Source organism: Ciconia boyciana, chromosome 7 (genome assembly GCF_034638445.1).
Source record: "Ciconia boyciana chromosome 7, ASM3463844v1, whole genome shotgun sequence".
NCBI classification, from domain to species: Eukaryota; Metazoa; Chordata; class Aves; order Ciconiiformes; family Ciconiidae; genus Ciconia; species Ciconia boyciana.
The window spans coordinates 12,365,695-12,384,630 of record NC_132940.1 but is presented as its reverse complement, the minus strand read 5'-3'; the positions used below and the strand labels follow the sequence as shown (position 1 = coordinate 12,384,630).

General features: G+C 60.8%; 2 protein-coding genes across 4 annotated transcripts in view; one reads left to right on the top strand and one right to left on the bottom strand.

The window, feature by feature from the left end:
- Nucleotides 1–6,954, top strand: part of DMAP1 (DNA methyltransferase 1 associated protein 1) — a 42,354-nt gene extending 35,400 nt beyond the window's left edge. For 2 of the 3 annotated variants that reach the window (XM_072868253.1, XM_072868254.1), the window contains exon 11: nt 3,278–6,953. In XM_072868253.1, the coding sequence (XP_072724354.1) occupies nt 3,278–3,376 (99 nt within the window). In that variant the 3' untranslated portion in view covers nt 3,377–6,953. Of the gene's footprint in view, nt 1–3,277 lie in introns of all 3 variants that reach the window. The other variant, XM_072868255.1, reaches the window with a different exon arrangement.
- The window catches only part of ERI3 (ERI1 exoribonuclease family member 3), a 135,083-nt gene continuing 116,749 nt past the window's right edge, over nt 603–18,936 (bottom strand). The window contains exon 8 of the mRNA XM_072868258.1: nt 603–2,199. Coding sequence (XP_072724359.1) covers nt 2,117–2,199 — 83 coding nt within the window. The 3' untranslated portion in view covers nt 603–2,116. The remainder of the gene's footprint in view (nt 2,200–18,936) is intronic.

Here is an 18,936-nt window from a genome sequence, read left to right as displayed (position 1 = left end):
TGGGCAGGGTCCCTCGGGCACCTGGACGTGGTGGTGTTTCTGGCATGGCTCGGTATGGCTCCTGCACATCATGGTGCTGTGCTCGCGCTGGCTCTGCTGCCTGGGGCAGAGCGGGTGCCCCAGCGCGCTGGGTAGAGCCACGCCGGCTCCAGCCTGTGGCGGAGATAAGTGCGGTAGCAGCCATGTGGGTACAGCGTGCCAGGCTGCAGGGCGGGATGACAGATGCCAGTGGGACGTGGTGGTGGCTGTCACCCCGCACTGGGCAGAAGGCTGCGCTGGGGCCCACCTGTGGGTGCAGCCCAGCTGGGATGGGCTGGTGGCATCCTCAGGGCAGAGCCATCCTGGGGCACCAGCAAACCCGAGGAGGTGGGGGAGACTTCTGGGCTGGAGAGCAGGGCAGTGCTCCCAGCAGCAGGGAACACCCGAACCTCCGTTTCACAGCTGAAAAGTTTGCCTTTTTGGGGAGCATGGACATGCTGGGGTGCCATACCCCAGTGACGGCAGCCCCACTGGTGGGGCACCCTGCTCCCACGTACCCAGGTGGCACACCCCTGCCTCCACCGCCCCACACACACTCGCACATGCATGGGCACAGCCTGGGCTCCTTTACCCCCAAACTTTATTCATGTGGCACATTTACAGCAAGGATTGGAATAACTAGACAATGAAAATGCTGGGTTTGCATTATCGGTTGGTTTAACTGGAACACCACACACCATGCAGTCATGTACCGCCAAGTTCAGTGCCTGTATTGCCCTTCTGGCTGCCGTCACCGGCTTCGCTCCAGGCCATGCACGCACGGGCCCGGGGCTGCAGCCTCCCTGCAGGTCAGCGCCCGGACGAGGGCTCCATTCAGCAGGGCCCCGGGGCTGGGTGACACCGGGGGGACGCGCGCCCTCAGCCTGCCCCATGGCTGCCCCCAACTGCCCTGGCCGGCCGGGAGCCCAGCCAGCCGGAGGGGATGTGCTCGGCAACTCTCTCAGGCAACAAGCCAGCTGCTGCTGAGCGTCCACGGGGACCTGCGAGGGGCACGGCACGGCCCGTGGGGACCGTGGGCATATGGGGGGGCCAAGCCTCAGCTCGGGAACTGAGGGAGGCCGGATGGGGTCAGAGGGGAGCGGAGTCGGGGGCCTGGGGCAATCTGCAGCTCCCCTGCTTGGGTACCTCGGGCCGGGGGCCAGCGCACGCTGGCACGTCCACCGCCGGCAATGGACGCGGTGCTGCGGCGAGGCTGGCCCTGGTGGAGCTGGAATCGGTCGGCGGGGCCGGGGCAGGGTCGGGCATCCCACCCAGCCCCGCAAGAGGCACGAGCAGACGGGACGGGGATGGGATGGGACGCGGCTCCGCGCGGACACTGTCACCTCCCTCCTGCCGCCCGCCCGCCCGCCGGGCCCCCACCCCACTGAAGGGAGCCCTCCGGGGCCCCGCAGCCCGCGGTGGGGCTGCCAGGGGCTCTGCAGCGGAGAATACAGGCACTTCACCTTGAACATAAAGAGACGGATCGCGTTTGTCACATACAGGAGTCAGAGAGGGGTTAGTGTTGACTCAAAAAGGGGAAAAGGCGCTCGGGGGAGAGGCGGGGGGGGCTGGCGGGGAGGGCGAGGGGCCGTCTCGACACTGCTGAGCCTCCGTGAGCGCTGCCCGGGCGCGGGCACGCACCGGCCTCACTGCAGCAGCCATCGAGGCCTGAAAACATAAAACCAGAGAAAAGAAAGAAGAAGGGAAGGTGGGGACGGCCCATGCCGGGGAGGAGATGGGGGATGCTCTGGCTATGGGGCGGGAGAGGGAGGACGGGGTAGGATATGGAGGGAGGGACGGAAATCGGGAGCCAAAGAAAAAGAACAAACTACGAGTCTAAAATGTGGTGCAAGCGCCCTACGCGGCTGTCCGCTAGCATGGCATAATGTCCGGAGCAGCCCAGAGAGGGAGTCACATCAGGTCTACACAGATTTGCCTTCCCATATATACAACCTCTACTGGAGTTAACAGCTGAAATTGAGATTTTTTGTGTCGGTTCCTCTGGCCTCGGTTGCCGTTTTTTTTTAATGCTGGAGCCCGTCCTCCCCGCCTCGCCGGCGCCGGGCGCATGCAGCCCTTGCCTGGCTTGCCTTGGGGATCAAAAGGGTTTGGAGGTCTGCTTGAAGATGAAGCCTCTATGGGCCAGTGTCTTCATGATGTTGGCGATGTTCTTACAGTCATCTGCGGAGAGAGCACAGGGATGCCAGGTTAGAGCCACGATCCAACCGGGAGCTGTTAGATCAAGCTCCGAGTCCCACACTGGGGCTGTGCCCGGAGCTGCACGGCCCCCCATGTCCCCCAAAGGGACGCGGGGGGCCCTGCAGCTCCGGGCACAGCCCCTGTATCCCCACCAGTCCAGGCACTCTGTCCCAAGTGCCCTGCAGCGGTGTGGGGTGAGTACAGGGTCCCCGGCTTCCCAGCACTGGCGACCTGCATCCCGGTACGGCCCCGTGCTGCGCTGGGATGGAGCCATGCCCAGGACCTGGAGGCTTGCCTGGGGCAGTGGCATCGCCCAGGCTGCTGGCTGACACATCCCTGGTTCCTCCAGGCCAGTTCTTTCCCTACAGCCCATCAGGAGCCGGTGGATGGGGAAGGCAGCGTTCCAAGCTGGACCCATGCTGGCCCCCAGCTCTTGGCCAGCGGCTGCTTCCCTGCAAGCCCAGTGCTGGTCACCCCAGGCTCCGCTTCCAGCACCCCTGTCCTTCAGTGGCACTGGCCAGCAAAGGGGCTGTCCCCACACCGGGATGGGGATGGCAGGTGATGCTGGAGCTGCCAGCAGCCAAGCAAGGGTCCTCTCCATCCCCTTGCCCTCCGCAGGCAGGGGCTGTGTGGCACCTGGCTCACTCTGCTTGCCACCGTGGTTCAGCACCGTCCCCATCCCCACCAGAGCCAGCCCTCGGTGCTGCCCCGTGCCCACTGGCCCCAGGCTGGCAGGCAGCGGGTGGCCGGGCCGGTGAGCTGCAGCCGTCCCTGGTGCAGGGCCGCGGTCGAAGCGGGTGCCGGGGGCCGGCTGGCAGCACCGCAGCCGCCAGAGCGAGCGGTGGCGGGGCAGCGAGCCAGGGAGGGGGAAGGCTCCGGCTGGTGTTATTTACCTGGGACTAAATGCAGGCACCGTTTGCTAAAATAGAAGCTGGGCTTAAATTGATTCCCGGTGTCTATATTTCATGTTGAAAATTGGCTTGTAAATCCATGTTTTGATCTATGAGGGCCGTCTCCTTAAGAAAAAGCAAGAGTAAATGTGTAATTTCTCCCTTGACAGCACACGGCGCAGAGGCGATCCTTCTTCCCGCTCCCCTCCGTTTCGGGACAGCTCCACTCGTTCCGATTACCACTCTTTCTTCCTCGCCCCACGCCTTGATGTCTCCATTTCATTACCGCCCGCCCATTTATCAAGCTGTTACCGTAAGGGTGACTTTGCCCACTTGCGTGTGGCAGCGGGGCCCGGCTGACACGGGGAGAGGGTGCCCCGGGAGGGGGGGGCGCAGGCAGGGCCCCCCTCTCCCCGCCACCGCTGGATGGATGTTGTGGTGGAGGGAAGGCTGCATCATTACTGATGTGTAAATGATAAAGAAGCCTCCACATCCATCTCCCAACTGTAAATCCAGGGAGTGCTTTATAATCAAGCTACAGCGATAATAATGTGAAATTAGGTCTCTCTATCAACGGGAGGAGGCCTTTTAATCACGGCTTAAAGGGTGCAAACGCTGTTTATCATAATTGAACTGTATCCGGGCTAATTGTGGCCATATTTCACTGTCTAGGAGACAGCAGGCTGCCTGCTGACAGTGCCGCGTGCCGGATTGAGGGCCCCGCGCAGACGGGCAGCACTGCCCTGCTGCCAGGCGCCTGCCTGCAGGGATGGGGCTGCCAGTCTGCCTTGCCGCTCCCTGCCAGACCAGCAGCCCTGCCCAGCCCCGCTGCGCCCGGTGGCAAAGCCGTCACCCATCGGTCGGAGGTGCAGGGGGCTTTCCCTGCACGCAGCTCCCCGGGGGACTGCCCTGAGCTGCCGGGGACCCTCCTGGCTGATGGCCGGCAGTGGGAGAGGTAACGTCCCCGTCAGAGCCATGTGCCTCCCGAGTGTCCCCCAGGCCCTCTCATGGCACCCCTTCCCCTCGCCGGTGTGCCAGGCCAGGGAAGGCAGCTGGGCATGAGGACAGCCCGACGAAGGAGCGGTGTCCCCAGCCCCACCGGCTGGCGCGGGGGCAGAGACGAGCCCGTCTCTCTGTGCCTCTGTCCTCTCCGTTGGCCAAGGTGGCACCGATGGCTCTGGAAGGGCCCTGAAGATGACGGGTGTCCTGCCTGGCCAAGCCACAGTGCCAGTTCCTGCTGCCACTTGTTCCCGCTCAAGCGAGCCCCTTGCCGTCCTTAAACCCCCTGCTCCATCCATCTCACCCCCTGGCCAGCTGAGCTCCTGCAAAACCAGCACCGGAGCTGCCCCTGGAGCCAGCTTCCAGTGGGACCTAGCAGGGAAACAGTGGCTTGAAATCTGGGAAAACCAAAGCAGGGGGAGTGCAAACATTTGCAGCCAAAGTACCCCCACCCCACAGCCAGCCCCGGCCTGGTCCCCCAAAAAAGTAACAGCAAAGCAAATCCTGGCCTCTGAGCTGCATCAGGTGGGCGCAGGTGAGCGGCTTGGATTTGAAAGCACAGCCCCGGCCACTGCCTTTCGCCGCTCCCAGGCATCCCGCATCCCACCTCCCTGCCCGCAGCATTGCCCCGGGCTGGCGTGGGCCGCCGGGACTTGGCTATTGCTCCATATTGCTGAAAGGGAAACTGTGCAGAGACCTGGGGAGCAGCCAAACTGGCAGCGAGACCCCACAGCACCTCCTGGGACACCCGAGCTGGTCCCTGGGGAGACCCTCTGGGACCACCAGCTGCTTCCTAAACCCCACCAGCCGTCTCCCCAAAGCCCTGATGTGCTCTCGCACCAGGTGCCAGTGCTGGGAGCTGCCCTGGGCTCTGGGCTACCACCCTGCAAAGCCGGTGGGACCCCGGCGGATCGGTGCCACCCGCACGCCAGTGCCGGCAGCACTGTCCTTGCTGTCCCAAATGATGCCACGGCCCCCTGGCAGCGGGAGCGCCAAGCTCGTCATAAGTCATTTAGTGAGACTCATTCCAAATCAGCACTAAGGTAAACATGCTTATTATAATTATCCATGTAAAAAAAAATCAACAACAGCAGAACAACTTTCTAATATGCAATTACAGCCATCTATTGATTTTACAATGTAATCCGCTCCGATTGATTTAATAACACAATTATAGGCTGGCTCTCGGGATATTAGAGTGGGAGATTTTCATAAACTCCAAAGCAAAAAACTAAGCGGCTTTTAAAACAACACAGTCAGATGGCTGTTTGGGGAATTATTAGCAATATGAAATCCTCTAAATCTGGCCGTCGTTACCTTGTGAAAGGAATTTCTATTACAAAAATGGCAATTGACAGCCTAAGAGAGCGCGAACGGGATTGCTTTGCTGCTCTTTCAGTGCTTAATCCATCGCAAAGGTGATCACGGGCAGGGGACGAGCGGGCTCCGAGGCAGGTGGGGCGCGCGGGCAGCCCTGCCCACCCTGTGCCCCCCAGCTCGGCTCCCCCGGGGGCACGCGGCCGTGGCGGGGCCGCCCCAGCACCCAGGCTGGCACCGCCAGCCCCGTCCCGTCAGGGTGACCCTGCCTGCGGCCGCGGAGGCTGGCAGGGTGCGGAGCTCCCCATGATCCCTATCCCAGCGCACGCGGCTTGCGCCGGTCCCAGACACCTCCGGGGCGGCTGGGGTGCCCGCCTGTGTGCCCAGGCCTGAGCAAGGGGACGGGGTGAAGGTGGCCCCGCGCTGCTGGCCAGCACGGCTCCCTGGGTGCCGCGCAGGCGTGCGCACGTACGCGCGCCCCCGCTCTCCTCGTGCTCGCTCCCTCAATGTATTCCCGACTTTATGGGCACATTTTTCTTGTCAAGCTGACAGGGTTGCTAAGTGGATTTCTCCCTGATATGCGGACGGATTATCACATTACTCCAATGTCCTACACAAACATATTACTTTATATTCAATAGCCCTAATGAATATAAACTGCTTTTTCTTTTTTGGGGGTGGGGGGTAATCTATAGATTTTTAATGAGGGCACTATTAACTCCCTCCTCTTTAAAACAGACTTAGGTGCAGCCTCTGAGTAGAAAATCAATGGTGTTATTGTAGGAATATTGTATATTGATATTGTAATAATAAGATGCAATTGATTTAGGGGTGTTGTGCGGTGTGTGTGAAAGGGGTCAGCCTGGGGTTATCCTGCAAACGGAGCAGCGGCTCTGCCCTGCCTCCCTGCCCCTCGCCTTGTCGTGCCACTTCCGAGCATCGCCCTGTGTCCCCCCGCGGCAGCCCCAGGACGGCCGGGGTCGAGCTCGCCCTCAGGCACTGGGTTCCGGCTGCCTCCGGGACCCTTCTTGGCCGGGCTGCCAGTGCAGCGCGGGGTGAGGTGCCGCCCCGACTCCCCTCACCCTGGCTGGCTTAGCCCTGCCGGCTTTTAACCCTCCTACCCGGTGTTTTAGCAGTACCCACTGCAACACCGCACCACCTCGACACCCACGTCCCGGCCATCTCTGCGTCTTGCCAAGCTCTCACCGCAGTGACGGCCAAGGACAGCGGCGTGTGCACATGTGTGGGGTGGCAGGAGCCCTCTTTTAATTAGGGCTGGAGTTTGCTGCCATTCAGCATCGCTGGCTGCCCTTGTCCTTGGAGGGGGACGGACATTCCCACTGAGCTCCTCTGTCGGGACGGAGGCAGAAGCTCCTCAGGACGTGGCGCTGGGCTCACCGCCTGGCGTGCACCCTCCCTCCGGCCACTGCAAAGTGGCACCGCTGTGAACCCAGGACGAGCTCAAGGATTTTGTCAGCAGGAGGCTGGCCCACAGCCCGGGCATGATGCGGCCACGCCACAGGAACGGGCTGCCAGGAGGAGCGATGCTCCCTCGGGGAGAGCATCACCTCCACACCCACCGCTGGCACCAGGGAGAAGGGAAGGGGCCGCGTCCCCACGCACCCCACCCTGCCGGCATTTCCCCCATCTCTCCCCCCTCCCCATGGGACCAGACTGCCCGGACGCCACCGCCACGGGGGCTCGCAGGGCCGAGCGCTGCCGCGACTGCCGTGCACTGGGCTGAGATGCTTGCGGTGCAGGGAGTGAGCTTTTCAATCCCAGCAGCCGCCCGGGCGGGCTGTGGGTGGCTGGGGGAGCACAGGGCCCCCCTAAATGTGCTCATTTGGAAGCAGCCCCACCGCACCTGTGCTACGGCCGGGAAGACGGATCACCCCCGGCCCGAGCTGAGCAGGTCCATATTTAAACTGTCCCCATGCTTTATGGGCTGTACAAGAACTGATGCTCAGGCGACGAGGGGCCATTTGTCAATGTTCTAATGGCAGATCCCTGTTAATGAATAATATCACTGCTGCCTTTGTATAGCAGTTCCCTGCAAAGCGGAAACAGGGCCGCCCGGCCACCGCCGCCCTTCGACTCCCCACTGCCGACCCTGGGTGACAGCAGGTGGCCTTGTGACGGCAGGAGCCGTGCGGTCCCCACGCAGCCCGGCACTGCTGCTGGCATCCCCGGCAATTGGAAAGGGGAGCACTGGGTGCTGTGTCACCCCAGTGGGCTGCGCTGCTCCCCGTGAGTGGGCACATCCCTGGGAGGGGACAGCCATCGGGGCAAGGAGTGACGGCGTTTGCCCGGCACGCAGAGCCAGGCTCTCGCGGCCGCTCATCCTGCCTGTGCCAGAGCCGGGAGGGAGCTGTATCTGGTCTGCATCCATCCCCACCGTGGCATGCCAGGCGAGGTGGAGACACCGGGATGCCTGGCCCCACTGGTGACAAGGACACAGCAGAGCACAGAGCTCCCAGCCTGAAGGGAGCCATGGGGACGATGGGGACGGTCCTGCTGGTCTGCTCCCAAACGAATGGCCTCATAATCCTGTGTGTGGAGCGAGGGGCTCCGCATGCCCTGCACAGCCAGCAGGTATATTAGGTGGAGCTGACAGCGACGTGCAGAATATTAAGAATAACTTACCTCATTATCTGCAATTACGTTACTGCCACACACCTCATTTCTTCACGAAGAAAAGAAAATTAGTTTTATATTGACTTCATCCCAGTGCCTCCCCTGCCTGCCCCGCCACTGAATGCCCGCACGGGCTCTAAAGAGGGTTTGGACACAATTAATACTCGTCTCCCCCCCTACCTGTTGCTGTCCCTGTCCCGAGGGGATGGGATGCCCGTCCCACCCCCTGCGCACCGGGGTCAGTGAAGCCTCCAAATCCGGCTCACCCTAGGAGGGATGCTGGAGCAGGGAGGGCCTGTCCTGGCAGTTCCCAGGTCTGCAGGGAGGTGACACTGCCGGGTGTCCCCGGGAAGCAGCCAGGCAGACGAGCGCAGCGGAGGGGACCTGTCCTGGCGCTCAACCTGCCACCCCAGGCACCTGCTTCCTCCTGCCCGGGCTGGCCACCATCACCCCATGGGTGACGGGCTGCTTCCTCCTGTCCCCTGCACCGGGGACTGGAAGAAGGGTGACCGGATCTGGGTGGCTGGGGACACAGCACCACCAGACACCCGGCTGCCAAGACACCCGCCAGCCCCACAGGCTGCCGGATGGCCTGGCACAGGCGATGCCATGCGAGGGGACCCCGAGATGAGGGGCATCCCAGCTGGAGGGGATGGGCAGCTGGGGCTGAGCTCTCTCACACCATCCCCAACAGCTCCTGGAGCCCACGAGCCCGAAGGGCATCAACATTGCTGGGGCCGAGGGTGGCACAGGGTGCACAGAGCCCTCGGTTTGTCCTCCAGCCCCCGTGACTGTCCCCGCACATCCAGCATCCTTGCAGGCCAGCAGCATCCCCGGGCAAACAAAGCGAGCGCCGCCATCGCCCCGCTCCCGGCCACAGCCACTCACTGGCCGGGAGGGAAGGGGAGCGGCGTGCACGGCAATACAGGGAAAAAAGCCAATTTCATCTTTATTAGAAGGAGATTTCTCTTTTAGTAATAAGCACACTTCAAATAATTAGCGTGTTTTACGTAATAATGAAATTATGGAAATGCAGGCCACTTATTCAAACAAGTCACCATTACCATATTTTTAAATATTAGACTTAATTAGAGTTTATCACTTCAGAGAAGTACGAGGAGTGGAGATTTTTTTTCCTTTACAAAAAAAAATCCTCATAAAGTGTTTATTAAGAGCGGGTAAGAAGGGGATAATGATCTGTTTGGAAATTAAGGCAATCAAACATTTAATGCTCTGCACTCCTGTAGGCAAAAGCATTCAAATGAGTCAATTATACATCCATTATCCAGGCACGATTAAACAAGGCAGGACGGGGAATTTGTCCTCCGCATCATGCGATTGTCGCGAGGACTTATGTCCACTTAAAGGCAGCTAATAAAACACTAAACTTGGGGAAGAAGAGGAAGGGAGGATTGAGGAAAGAAAGGGAAGAGAGGCGGCGGGTCAGTGGGACCGCAGAGGGGCGAGGGTGGGAGGTGGGTAAGGATGGAGCCGTGTCTCCATCCCAGCCCTTCATAAATCAAAGTAATTAAGTTAACATGAAAATCAACTTCACCATCCCGTTAAATTACAGCATTTGCATATTAGGACTCAAATGAAGTAGGTAGCGGGCGAGGGGGGCGGGAGGGGAGGAGGGATTGGGGGGGTCAGCGGAGAAGGATGGGGGGGACGCGCACCAAAAAGGGAACCATTTATTATGGTGAATAACTAATTTCAGAATTTATAGCGCTGGATTTTCGTTCCCGTGCCATTTATATTACAGAAGGAAATTAAGGGGCGGGCAGGAGGCTGGCTGGACATCTTTCTGCGTTATTGCTTGTCTGCCATTTGCAAATCATTATTAATTGTGGCCCGTGTCGCTGGTGCAGCAGGGCAGGGTGCCTGGACAGCCGGAGCAGACACACATATCTCTTCATCAGGACCCCAGCCGCTAGCCCTGGAGAGCCAATTACCCCTCCCTGATTGGTATCAGATAAGGAGGGAATTTTTACAAATTAGGGAATAAATAGAATTTCCACACGTGGAGCAGGGAGGGCTTGAGAGGCAGTAATGAAAAACGATACATCACCATCAGCCAGACAACCCTATTCATACGCCGATGCATTACGCTCACTACTCATAATCCCGCCGAGTGACAGACAGCCGCCGAGCCGGCCGAGCCGGAGGGGAGCGCATCCCGCTGGCCAGCTCGCTCCCAAGCACGGCCTCCAGCCACCAGCACCCTCGCCGCAGCCCAGGGAGGTCTCCCCTCCGCCGGCCCCGTGGCGCAGCCTCTGCCGTGGCCTCGCTGGCTGCACGCCAGCTGCTTGGCATCGCTCGGCCGTGCGGGCGGTGGGGACAGACCTCCCGGCAGGGGTGACGCCGCGCGGGAGCCGTCCCTGCTCTGCTGCCCACAGGAGGAGCCCAGCAGGACGAGCTTCCAAACTTGGCCCTGGGTTTGGCGGTCAAAGTCGGCAGCCGGGCACCCAGCTGCACCCCAGCCTCTCACCCGACTCCTGCGTTCCCACGGGTCAAGCACGTCTTCCTAAAATTACCCAGCCCAAACCGTGCCCTCAAGAAGACTCCCTCCTCCCTTGGTGGCTCATGGCAATATCCTGCTACTACAAGATCCCTACCTAATTTCCAGCAAGGATTTTGCCTTTTTGTACTATTCAGCCCCCAAATCAGCCCGGCGGCTCTCAGCTCCGCTGCTCAGCCAGCCCGAGGTCCCCGTGCACCAGCGGGGTCCCTGTGTCACCTTGTGAGCGGTGCTAGGGCTCGAGGACGGGGGAGGCAGTGCCGGCTCCGACCAGCCACAGGAGCAGAGGATGTGCTCCGGCATGGCTCTGCTCCACCGGGAACAGGCTCGGGTTGGGGCACCTCCATCCCCCTGTGAGCCTACCACTGAGGCAGCCCCAGCGCCAGCCCTCGCCCAGGGCAGACCCCAGAGCCACCGGCCGGCTGCGTCTCCCTAGCCAGGGCGTCCACTTTCAGACCCTGGCAGCTCCCCGTGGCAGCACGGTCCTTTGCCCTGGGCTGGGATGGAGCTGGATGGCCCCGGGGCCACAGCTGGCACCCAGCTATGGGGCGCCTGGCACGGGGCCGGCCTCAGAAGGAGCAAATCCTGGAAGTGTGGGGACCCCGCTGACATTTGGGAACCCAGTTTGCACCGTACTCCCCAGCATCGGAGCCGCGTGCCTCCGTGCCCGTAATTAGCTCTCTCTTATGACAAGCACGTCACTAAACAAAATGCTCGGCAGGAGATCAATCTTGCCTGTAAGTCACGCAGCCTTTAATTTATTCAGCATACAATGTCGCTCCACCGCTGGCTTCCTGTAATTTATACCGTACACTGTCGTGTATTATTTAACTCGTCCGAGTGTTTTACAGCTCGCCTGAAAGTCGCCATGCAAAATAAAGTCAGGGCTGGGGCACTGGCGAGGTGCAGGGAGGATGCAAGCTGGTCCCTTGCTCTGGGGCTGGTACGGGACCTCTGGCCTGGCTTGGGGACAAGGTGATGGTGACAAGTTCCCGCAGAAGTTGGTGGCTTAGGACCGCCCTCTCTGGGGCTCTCTGGGTGGGAATGGGAATAGGAATGGGAACGGGAATGGGACGTGGGTCCCCACAGGAGCCCAGTAAACCGCAGGCTCCAACACTGGCGCTTCCGTCGAGGAGGAAGGAGGAAAGGACGGTGGCAGGGGGGAGCGGGCAGCAGGACTCCTGCCTGCTGGGGCTGGGGTGCCTGGGGAGACCCAGCTGGACCTGGGGATGCGACAGGGCAGAGATGCTCTCGGCACCCCTCCTGCCGGCTGCGCTAGATGCCGGGGATGGCCAGGCTGGTGCCTGCTCCTCTCTGCAACATGGACAGAGGGTCCCTGTCCAGAGGCGCTGCTCGAACACAGCCAGAGACGCCGAAGTGCAGCGAGGGAGATGGCTGGGAGCCCCGTGGGGTGGCTCAGCAGATGCAACAGCCTCATCGCCTGGACTAGCCTGGGCAGACTGTAGGGCTGCGGGCAGCTGCCAGAAAGGGATGGGGCAGGCAGGAGAGGTGAGCGAGCAGCAGCACTGCTGCTGTGTCCAGCCCAACCAGTACCAGTGCAACAGAGAAGTCCCGGGGACGGGTGGGAGACGGGATGCTGCTGCAGCCACGCTGCCCAGCCCACGGCCCATCACCGCCATGGCTCTGCCTTTGCCCTGCCTGCACAGCCGGTACTGTCGCTGCCACTGGAGCGGGTCCCTGGGGATCCCGAGGGGTGCTGGTGGGAGCAGGGAGCCCTGCCAGGATGGTGGGGCTTCGCCCCGCAGGCAAGGTGCCAGGAGCTGCCCCATCACCCCTCCTCCCGGTGCACACCCCGGAGCAGGCAGAGGGCAGGCAGGCAGGCAGGCAGCGTGCGGTGGGACGGCTCCTTCCTGGCCTCTCTAGCAGGACGCACGGCAGCAGCAGCCAGGCCCTGAGAGCAGGAGGGAGGTCCCACCCCAAAACTGGGGTAAGGACTGGGGCTAGCCTGGGCTGAGAGCCAGCTGGTAGCTGGCTGCTCTGAGCAGCTCACCTAGAGTTTGTCTTCGGCCGTGCAGCTGGATGGAAACAGTCAGTGATGTAGAGCTGGATATCCTCCGCAGGGAAGGTTAAAACCTCTGTTCAGTGTAAAGTTGCCATATCTAAGCACTTATGATCACGGTATTTATGGCTAGTTTATTCCAGGCTGTTAAAGGCAGCAGTAGTTATCCACAGATAAAGGGAATTTGGCTCCCCTGATGCCTTTTCTCCCCGTGGCGAAGGCATGCCTGGCTGGAGCCAGGTGCTTGTGGTGTGTAACTCACCCGATGGTCCCTGCCAGAGCCAGCGCCGGGGCCAGGCACGTGGATGCTTGGCATGGCAGGGACGGTGGCTCTGGTTCTGCTGTATGGGAGCAGCGGGGACAGATAGGGGCAGAAGGCCAAACCGCTCTGGGCTTTTGCAGGGCATTTCATTTTGCAGGGCACTGCCCTGCTGTTGGCTCTGCTCCATGTCCAGATCCTGACACCCAGTCCCACCACTGGGATTGGACCCTAATTAGGGAGAAATTTCAAGGGAGAAATGAGAGAGTTTATAAAGCCGAGTTTCTCCTGCCTGTTGAGTGACACGAGATGTCAGAGAAAGGAAATAAAAGGCAAGGATGCAATTCCAGTGCCGCCGAGAGTGTGTGGCGAGTCCTAATGGAAAGTTCTCCCGCTCTTTAAAGCTTGGTCAGATGGCCTAGTTATTGCTTTAAAAGGACCCAGAATCAAACCGCGGCGCTGCACTCGAAGCCTTCAAATAAAGCGAGCTGTGTTTCTGCAGGTCCAGCGAGGCAGAGGCAGGCGATTACACAGAGAAGGGCAGGTCTCTTTATCTTGGAGGGAGACCTACCTATTTTTAAACATTAGCTCCAAATCAGCAGCTCACCTCTTTGTCTCACACAAACCCTCTCTCGCCTTCTGGAGGCGAGATCAAACGCCAGCCCTGCTGCCATTGTTTCTCTCCCAGCGAGATGGATGCGGGACTGTAATCTTCCCACAAAGCCGCACGCTTCAAAGGCATCAAAAGTGCTTATTAAAAGTCCTAGGAAACTAATTTAATAACATCCCAAAGGGCTGGAAAAATCAGCGCTGGCAGCTCAAAATACAACCTGGCGAAGGAGACAGGGGCGAAGGGCCCCTGTTCAACACGACTACGTCTGTGGGTGGCTGCACGCAGGGCTGGGGTGCTTCAGCACGCAGACCTGCCCCACTCCCCGCGGCGTCACCGCCCCGGTGCTGCCCGCTCTCCTGCTGGGGACGCAGCCGGGCGAGCAGGAGCGTGGGGGACCCTGCCCGGATGGCACCGCCAGCGCAGCTCGTGCAGGACTGTGTCCCCACCGAGGGCTTTGCTGGGCTGGGGGCATCCTCGCACGGGGGGGACAGAGCCTGTCCGTCCGCCCTGGCTCCGCAGCTCGGCTCCCCTTGTCGAGCTGAAGAGCTCTGCACCGTCCCGGAGGCAGGATTTCAGGCTTGTCTCTGAAACATGAAGAGCACCAGGTGGCCTTTGCCGGCCATCTTGGTGGCTGCTGGAGTGGCAGCTTTGTGCAACGCTCACCCAGCCTGCCGGGCTGGAGGGAGCCGCACACGAGGGAGACGCGTGCCGGGCCCGTACGCAGTGCAGACAGGGATGTCAGGCAGACCTACGAAGCCGTGTCAGAGAGACCCCTGTGCTACATGTGAGACAGACCTGCCCATCGCCCGCAGGGACGGGCTGACATACGTGCAGCAGGCACGTGCTGACAGCCGCAGCAGCACGAGGGCTGCACTCCCCTGCATCCCCCAGAGCTGGTCCCTGCTCCCAGCCCGCGCCGGGCGACGTGCGGGACCCCAGGGCTGCGTCCTGTCTGAGTGGCGCAGGCTCCCGCGGAAAGGGGCAGGGGATGGAAATTAACGCTCCAGCCTCCGTCTCATCCTGCCCATTAGCGGGGCTGTTTTACTCCGGATCATTAAATATGTATATCTTATTACACGCCTTGTTACAGTATTGAGCTCTATTGACTGATAATAAATTCCAAGCATCATCCTGGTCATAAATTTATCTGGAGATGATGAAGACTCAATAATCTAGTCATGCAGATAATATGATAGGGCCTTAAAAAAGATCATTACATTATATGTCAAAATTAAAAGTGAAATACACTTTATTAACACTGTTTCCACACTCGGGGCCATTACTTGTTATATCCCCTCCTGCCCTCCCACCCGCTGTCCCTCGGGTGAGCCAGGGAAGGCGAGATGAGGCCGAGCTGCCACAGCTCTACCCTGGCAGGAGCCTGGCAGAGGGGTACAGGTGGGATGGCAGGTGGTCGTGCTGGGACTTTCCGGCTTGACCCCAAGGATGCAGGGCTCTGCCCGGTACAGCGCTGCTGCCCTGCCCATCGGGCAATGGCCTCGGAGCATCTCCAGGTGTCTCAACAAGCTCCTGTGCCTGGTGCCACTCGCTGCCTGCAGGCAGCCCTCGGCAGGCCCTGGCTGTCGGCATCAGGACGAAGGGCAGCCTTGTCCCCAACCTCCAGAAGAAAAAAGCGATCCCCTGCGGCTTCAGGTCTCCGGAGAAGGCTGCCCACCCATCGGGGTTAACCCAGCAGCTCCCACCTGACAGCACCTCTCGCTCGGGCTCTGGCAAGCTGCAGAGCCAGGACCGGGGTCCCTGCTCATGCAGTGTGGCACAGACAGCCGGGGAGCAGAAATGGGGACGTGGGTGCAGTGGGTGTCCCCTTCTGAGACAGGAGGGGTCCCGGCAGGCTCCCGGTGCCCCGGTGCCACTCTCACCAAGCTGCCCCTTGGCGGGATGGTGAGGGCCGGGCAGCTCCCGGCCATCCTCCCTGGGGACCTGGGCTCGGCCCCCCTCCTCCCGCTGGCCCTCCAAAGCCATTCCTCTCCTTTAACAAGAAGGTCACAGCCATTTAAACTCCTCTGATGAGGGCAGGCGGCTCGCGCCCCTCCTGCCTGGTGGGGCTGGCCTGGCCATGCTCCCGCCCGCGGATCAATGGCACGCGGCAAGTTTAAAGCGTGTTCCCCCGGCCCCCCTTCCCTCTGCCACCTTCCTCTCCAGACACGCAAGGTGACGAGGGCTGGGGGGGCCCGCGGATCGATGCCGTGACACGGATCGGCTGCCGGGAAAAACCAATCGCGGAGCAGATGGAAACCGACTTCTTCTTGTATCTGCCCAGCTCTCGCCGGGATAGATTGGCTGGAGAAATCCGATGGCGAGAGGAGACAAAGGGGGAGGCGATGGGGAGAGGAGGAAAGGGCTGATAATGCTCCTGCCGCGGCCGCTCTAATCTGTGACAGCCTGAGGATTTGCTGAAAACCATTATCACATTGCTCTCCCTTCTCTTGTCCCTGATAAAGCCCCGGCTAATCTGTTTGTTGCAGGTATCGAACGAATGCATTTAGCGAAACAAGGGGTGTATGCGCACCTCCCTGCCCGTGGAGCAAATTTTTTTTTCCCTGCGCCTCCGGCCTTGCTGGGAGGCGAAGGGGGAGCAGGGATGGTTTCGGCAGCTGGGACTGGGCACCCTGCCGTGGGTGCAGGCTCTGCCCCACTGGGCCATGCCGTGGGCAGAGGTGCCATGCCTGGCACAGGGGAAACACCTCCGCCGACTGCCCTTTGCGAGGTTTGGGGATCTTTTCTCTAGGCACTGCATTTCATCTTCATATCGCAACTCATGGAGGGCGGCGAGCGAAGCCCTGGGGCCAGCGCACGACGCAGCGGTGCCGCGGCACGTCCCAGCCGGGAGAGCCGCTGCAGCCCACCGTGCACCCAGCTGCACTCCCGTGGGGCAGAGCAGCCGAGATGGGGGAATGTGGGGGGTCTGCACCGTGGGAACGGCTCTTGGGCCCCCCGTCCACCAGAGCCCGGCTTGGCTTGCGCCTGCCTGTCTCGGTGCTGACCTCGGCCCTCCCCTCGCGAGAGGCTCTTTCTCTGGGGAGGAGAGATAATTCAGTGGCTGTGAGAGCCCAGACCCGGGGCTCCCGCAGCCGCCTGTTACAAACAGTTCTAGTGGAACATTAATTACAGTAATTTAGCCGTGGAACACTAACTGCAGCCAGTGCAATAGCATTCAGTACATTAGTGGCTATAACCCACTCCTTAAAAAAGACATTTGGCTACTGACAGCTGATAAAATGAGTTGTGAAGCATAACCAAAGGGAAAAAAAAAAAAAATCAGAAGCGCGCTGGGAGCGAGCCGTGGGGCAGCCGGGTGGGGGGCAGCACCCCACGGGGTGCCAGGGGGGCACAGGGGGTGCAGGCGGAGGGGCAGGAGGCGGCAGGGGGCCGCAGCAGGCACCCTCCTGTCCGCCACGCAGCACAGGGGCCGGTGGGGTCCCCGTGCCACGGGAGGGCGAGGCGAGGCGGGGGGCGCGGGGCCGCGTCTCGGCAGTATGTCAAACAGAAGGACATTTCCTTCTATCTCCCAGCCGCCGCCCCAGGGCACAATCCACCTACATTCAATCTTTACTCCACTACACATGTTTCCTTTCCAGCCTCGGATTATTTTTTATCATCAAATTACCGTGGCGATAAGATGGAGTAGATGTGATAGCGAGCAGAGCGCCCGCCCTCCCCTCTCCCCCCGTTCCCCAGCATCCCTCCTCCCTCCGCCACCCCCAGGCTCCCGGCTCTGAGCAGGCGGGGGGTTATCCAAATGTCAGGGGGTGAGGAGAGACCCCCCGGCAGCTGGATTCACCGGCTGGGACCAAACCACGGCTGGCAGCGAGCACCTGGGCGCAGGCAGGCATCAGCTGCCGCACAGCTCGGGTGCCCACCAAGCTGGCCGGGAAAACTTGCAGGGTGCCCTGCCGTGGCGTGGGACCCCGCCGGCAGCTGTGCCGTGGCAGAGCCGGCGACGAGCATCTGCTCCCCACTGCTCTGCCGCAGCACCCTGGCTCCCCCACTGCACCCGATGCCCCAGCCCGGCACCGGAGGTGCGACAGCCCGGTGACACCAGTGAGGCGGCAGGGACACGGGGAGCCCGGGCGCAGGAGTGGCCGGGAAAAGCACAGCCGTGCCGTTACAAGCCCGAGCCGCGCCGCAAGGCCCCGCTGTGATGAATCCTCCCCATCTCCTTGTTTACTCCTGTCTGCAACAAATGAGTCCCTGCCCGTCCGGGGATAGCTCATCCGGAGGAATGCTCTTTCAGGCCTCTCCCTCTAATCCCTATTAATTTAAATAATGCTCGGCCACTCTTCTCAAACTATTTATTATTTATCAGGTTTGTTTATTTGTAGCTAACAGGTAGCGCTCAGCATGCGTCCCCGGCACAGGGACAGGGGCCGTTCATCACACCGGCTCCCCCGCCATCCACCATCCGTCAATTACTCCTGCTTCCTTTAATTAGTAATGAGGACTAATATCTCTGCCTGGGATGGCGGCTGGAGCGGAACTTCCCTCCAGTGGCATCCGAGCAGCACCAGGGAGGGAATGAAAAATAAATACCTGCACCAGGCTGCTGCTGCTGCTCCTGGATGAGCTGGGGTGCTCGCCAGCCCCCATGCGCCCCTTCCCAGGGGGGGTGTCCGGTCCCTGGCTCTTCCCCAAGTGTCCCCTGTACACCAGAGGCTCCTACTCAGCAGGGCAGGGAAGGTGATGCCAGCCAGGTCCCGATCCATGAGTGCCCTTTCCCGCACAGCAGGGCCATCCCAAACCACGGGGGATCCCCTGCTGAGCCCCAGCTGCTGAGCTCCACATGGGTTATCGGCAATGGGAAGCCTAAATTAAATGCCCATTAGAGCCTCTGGCCTTGCCTGGTGGTCCTGGGGAGCTCTGTATCAGAACATGCCATCCAGAGGCAGCCTAATAACGAAGGCAGCACATGATATAAATGGAGCCCCTTTGATTTATTGACTGGGAGAAGTTTTTACACGATATCCCATTAAGACGGACGGCTCTGTTTACAGCCAGGCCATCTAGCTATAGGGACCCTGAACTGGATGGTGTGTTTTGCTATTGCTCTTCAGGCAGACATCTCATTAAGGGGAACAGCATATGGAGCTCTCTGGATCTATACTTCATGAGTCCTGAGGGAGGCTTTTACCATTTTTAATAAGCGGGCAAGGTTAGCAAACCTGCAACGCGGTGACCTCCCCTCCCCGTGCGATGGATCTCCCTGAAATGCAGAGAGCTGGACTCACCGGGTGCGTGCGGGACTCCATAAATCACCTCCCCGCTGCCGGCCAGGGAAACCGTCCGGGGAGGACAGGAAGGGGGGTCCGGACCAGGCAATGCCACTTTCCAAAACGCAGCAGCGGCGGGTGGCTCAGCCGAATGCACCGGGGGCAGGCGGCTTGGCAGGGAGCGGTGCAGAGCGTGCCCCTGCCCATCGCACCGGCAGGGTGATGGACAGCACGTGGGCGG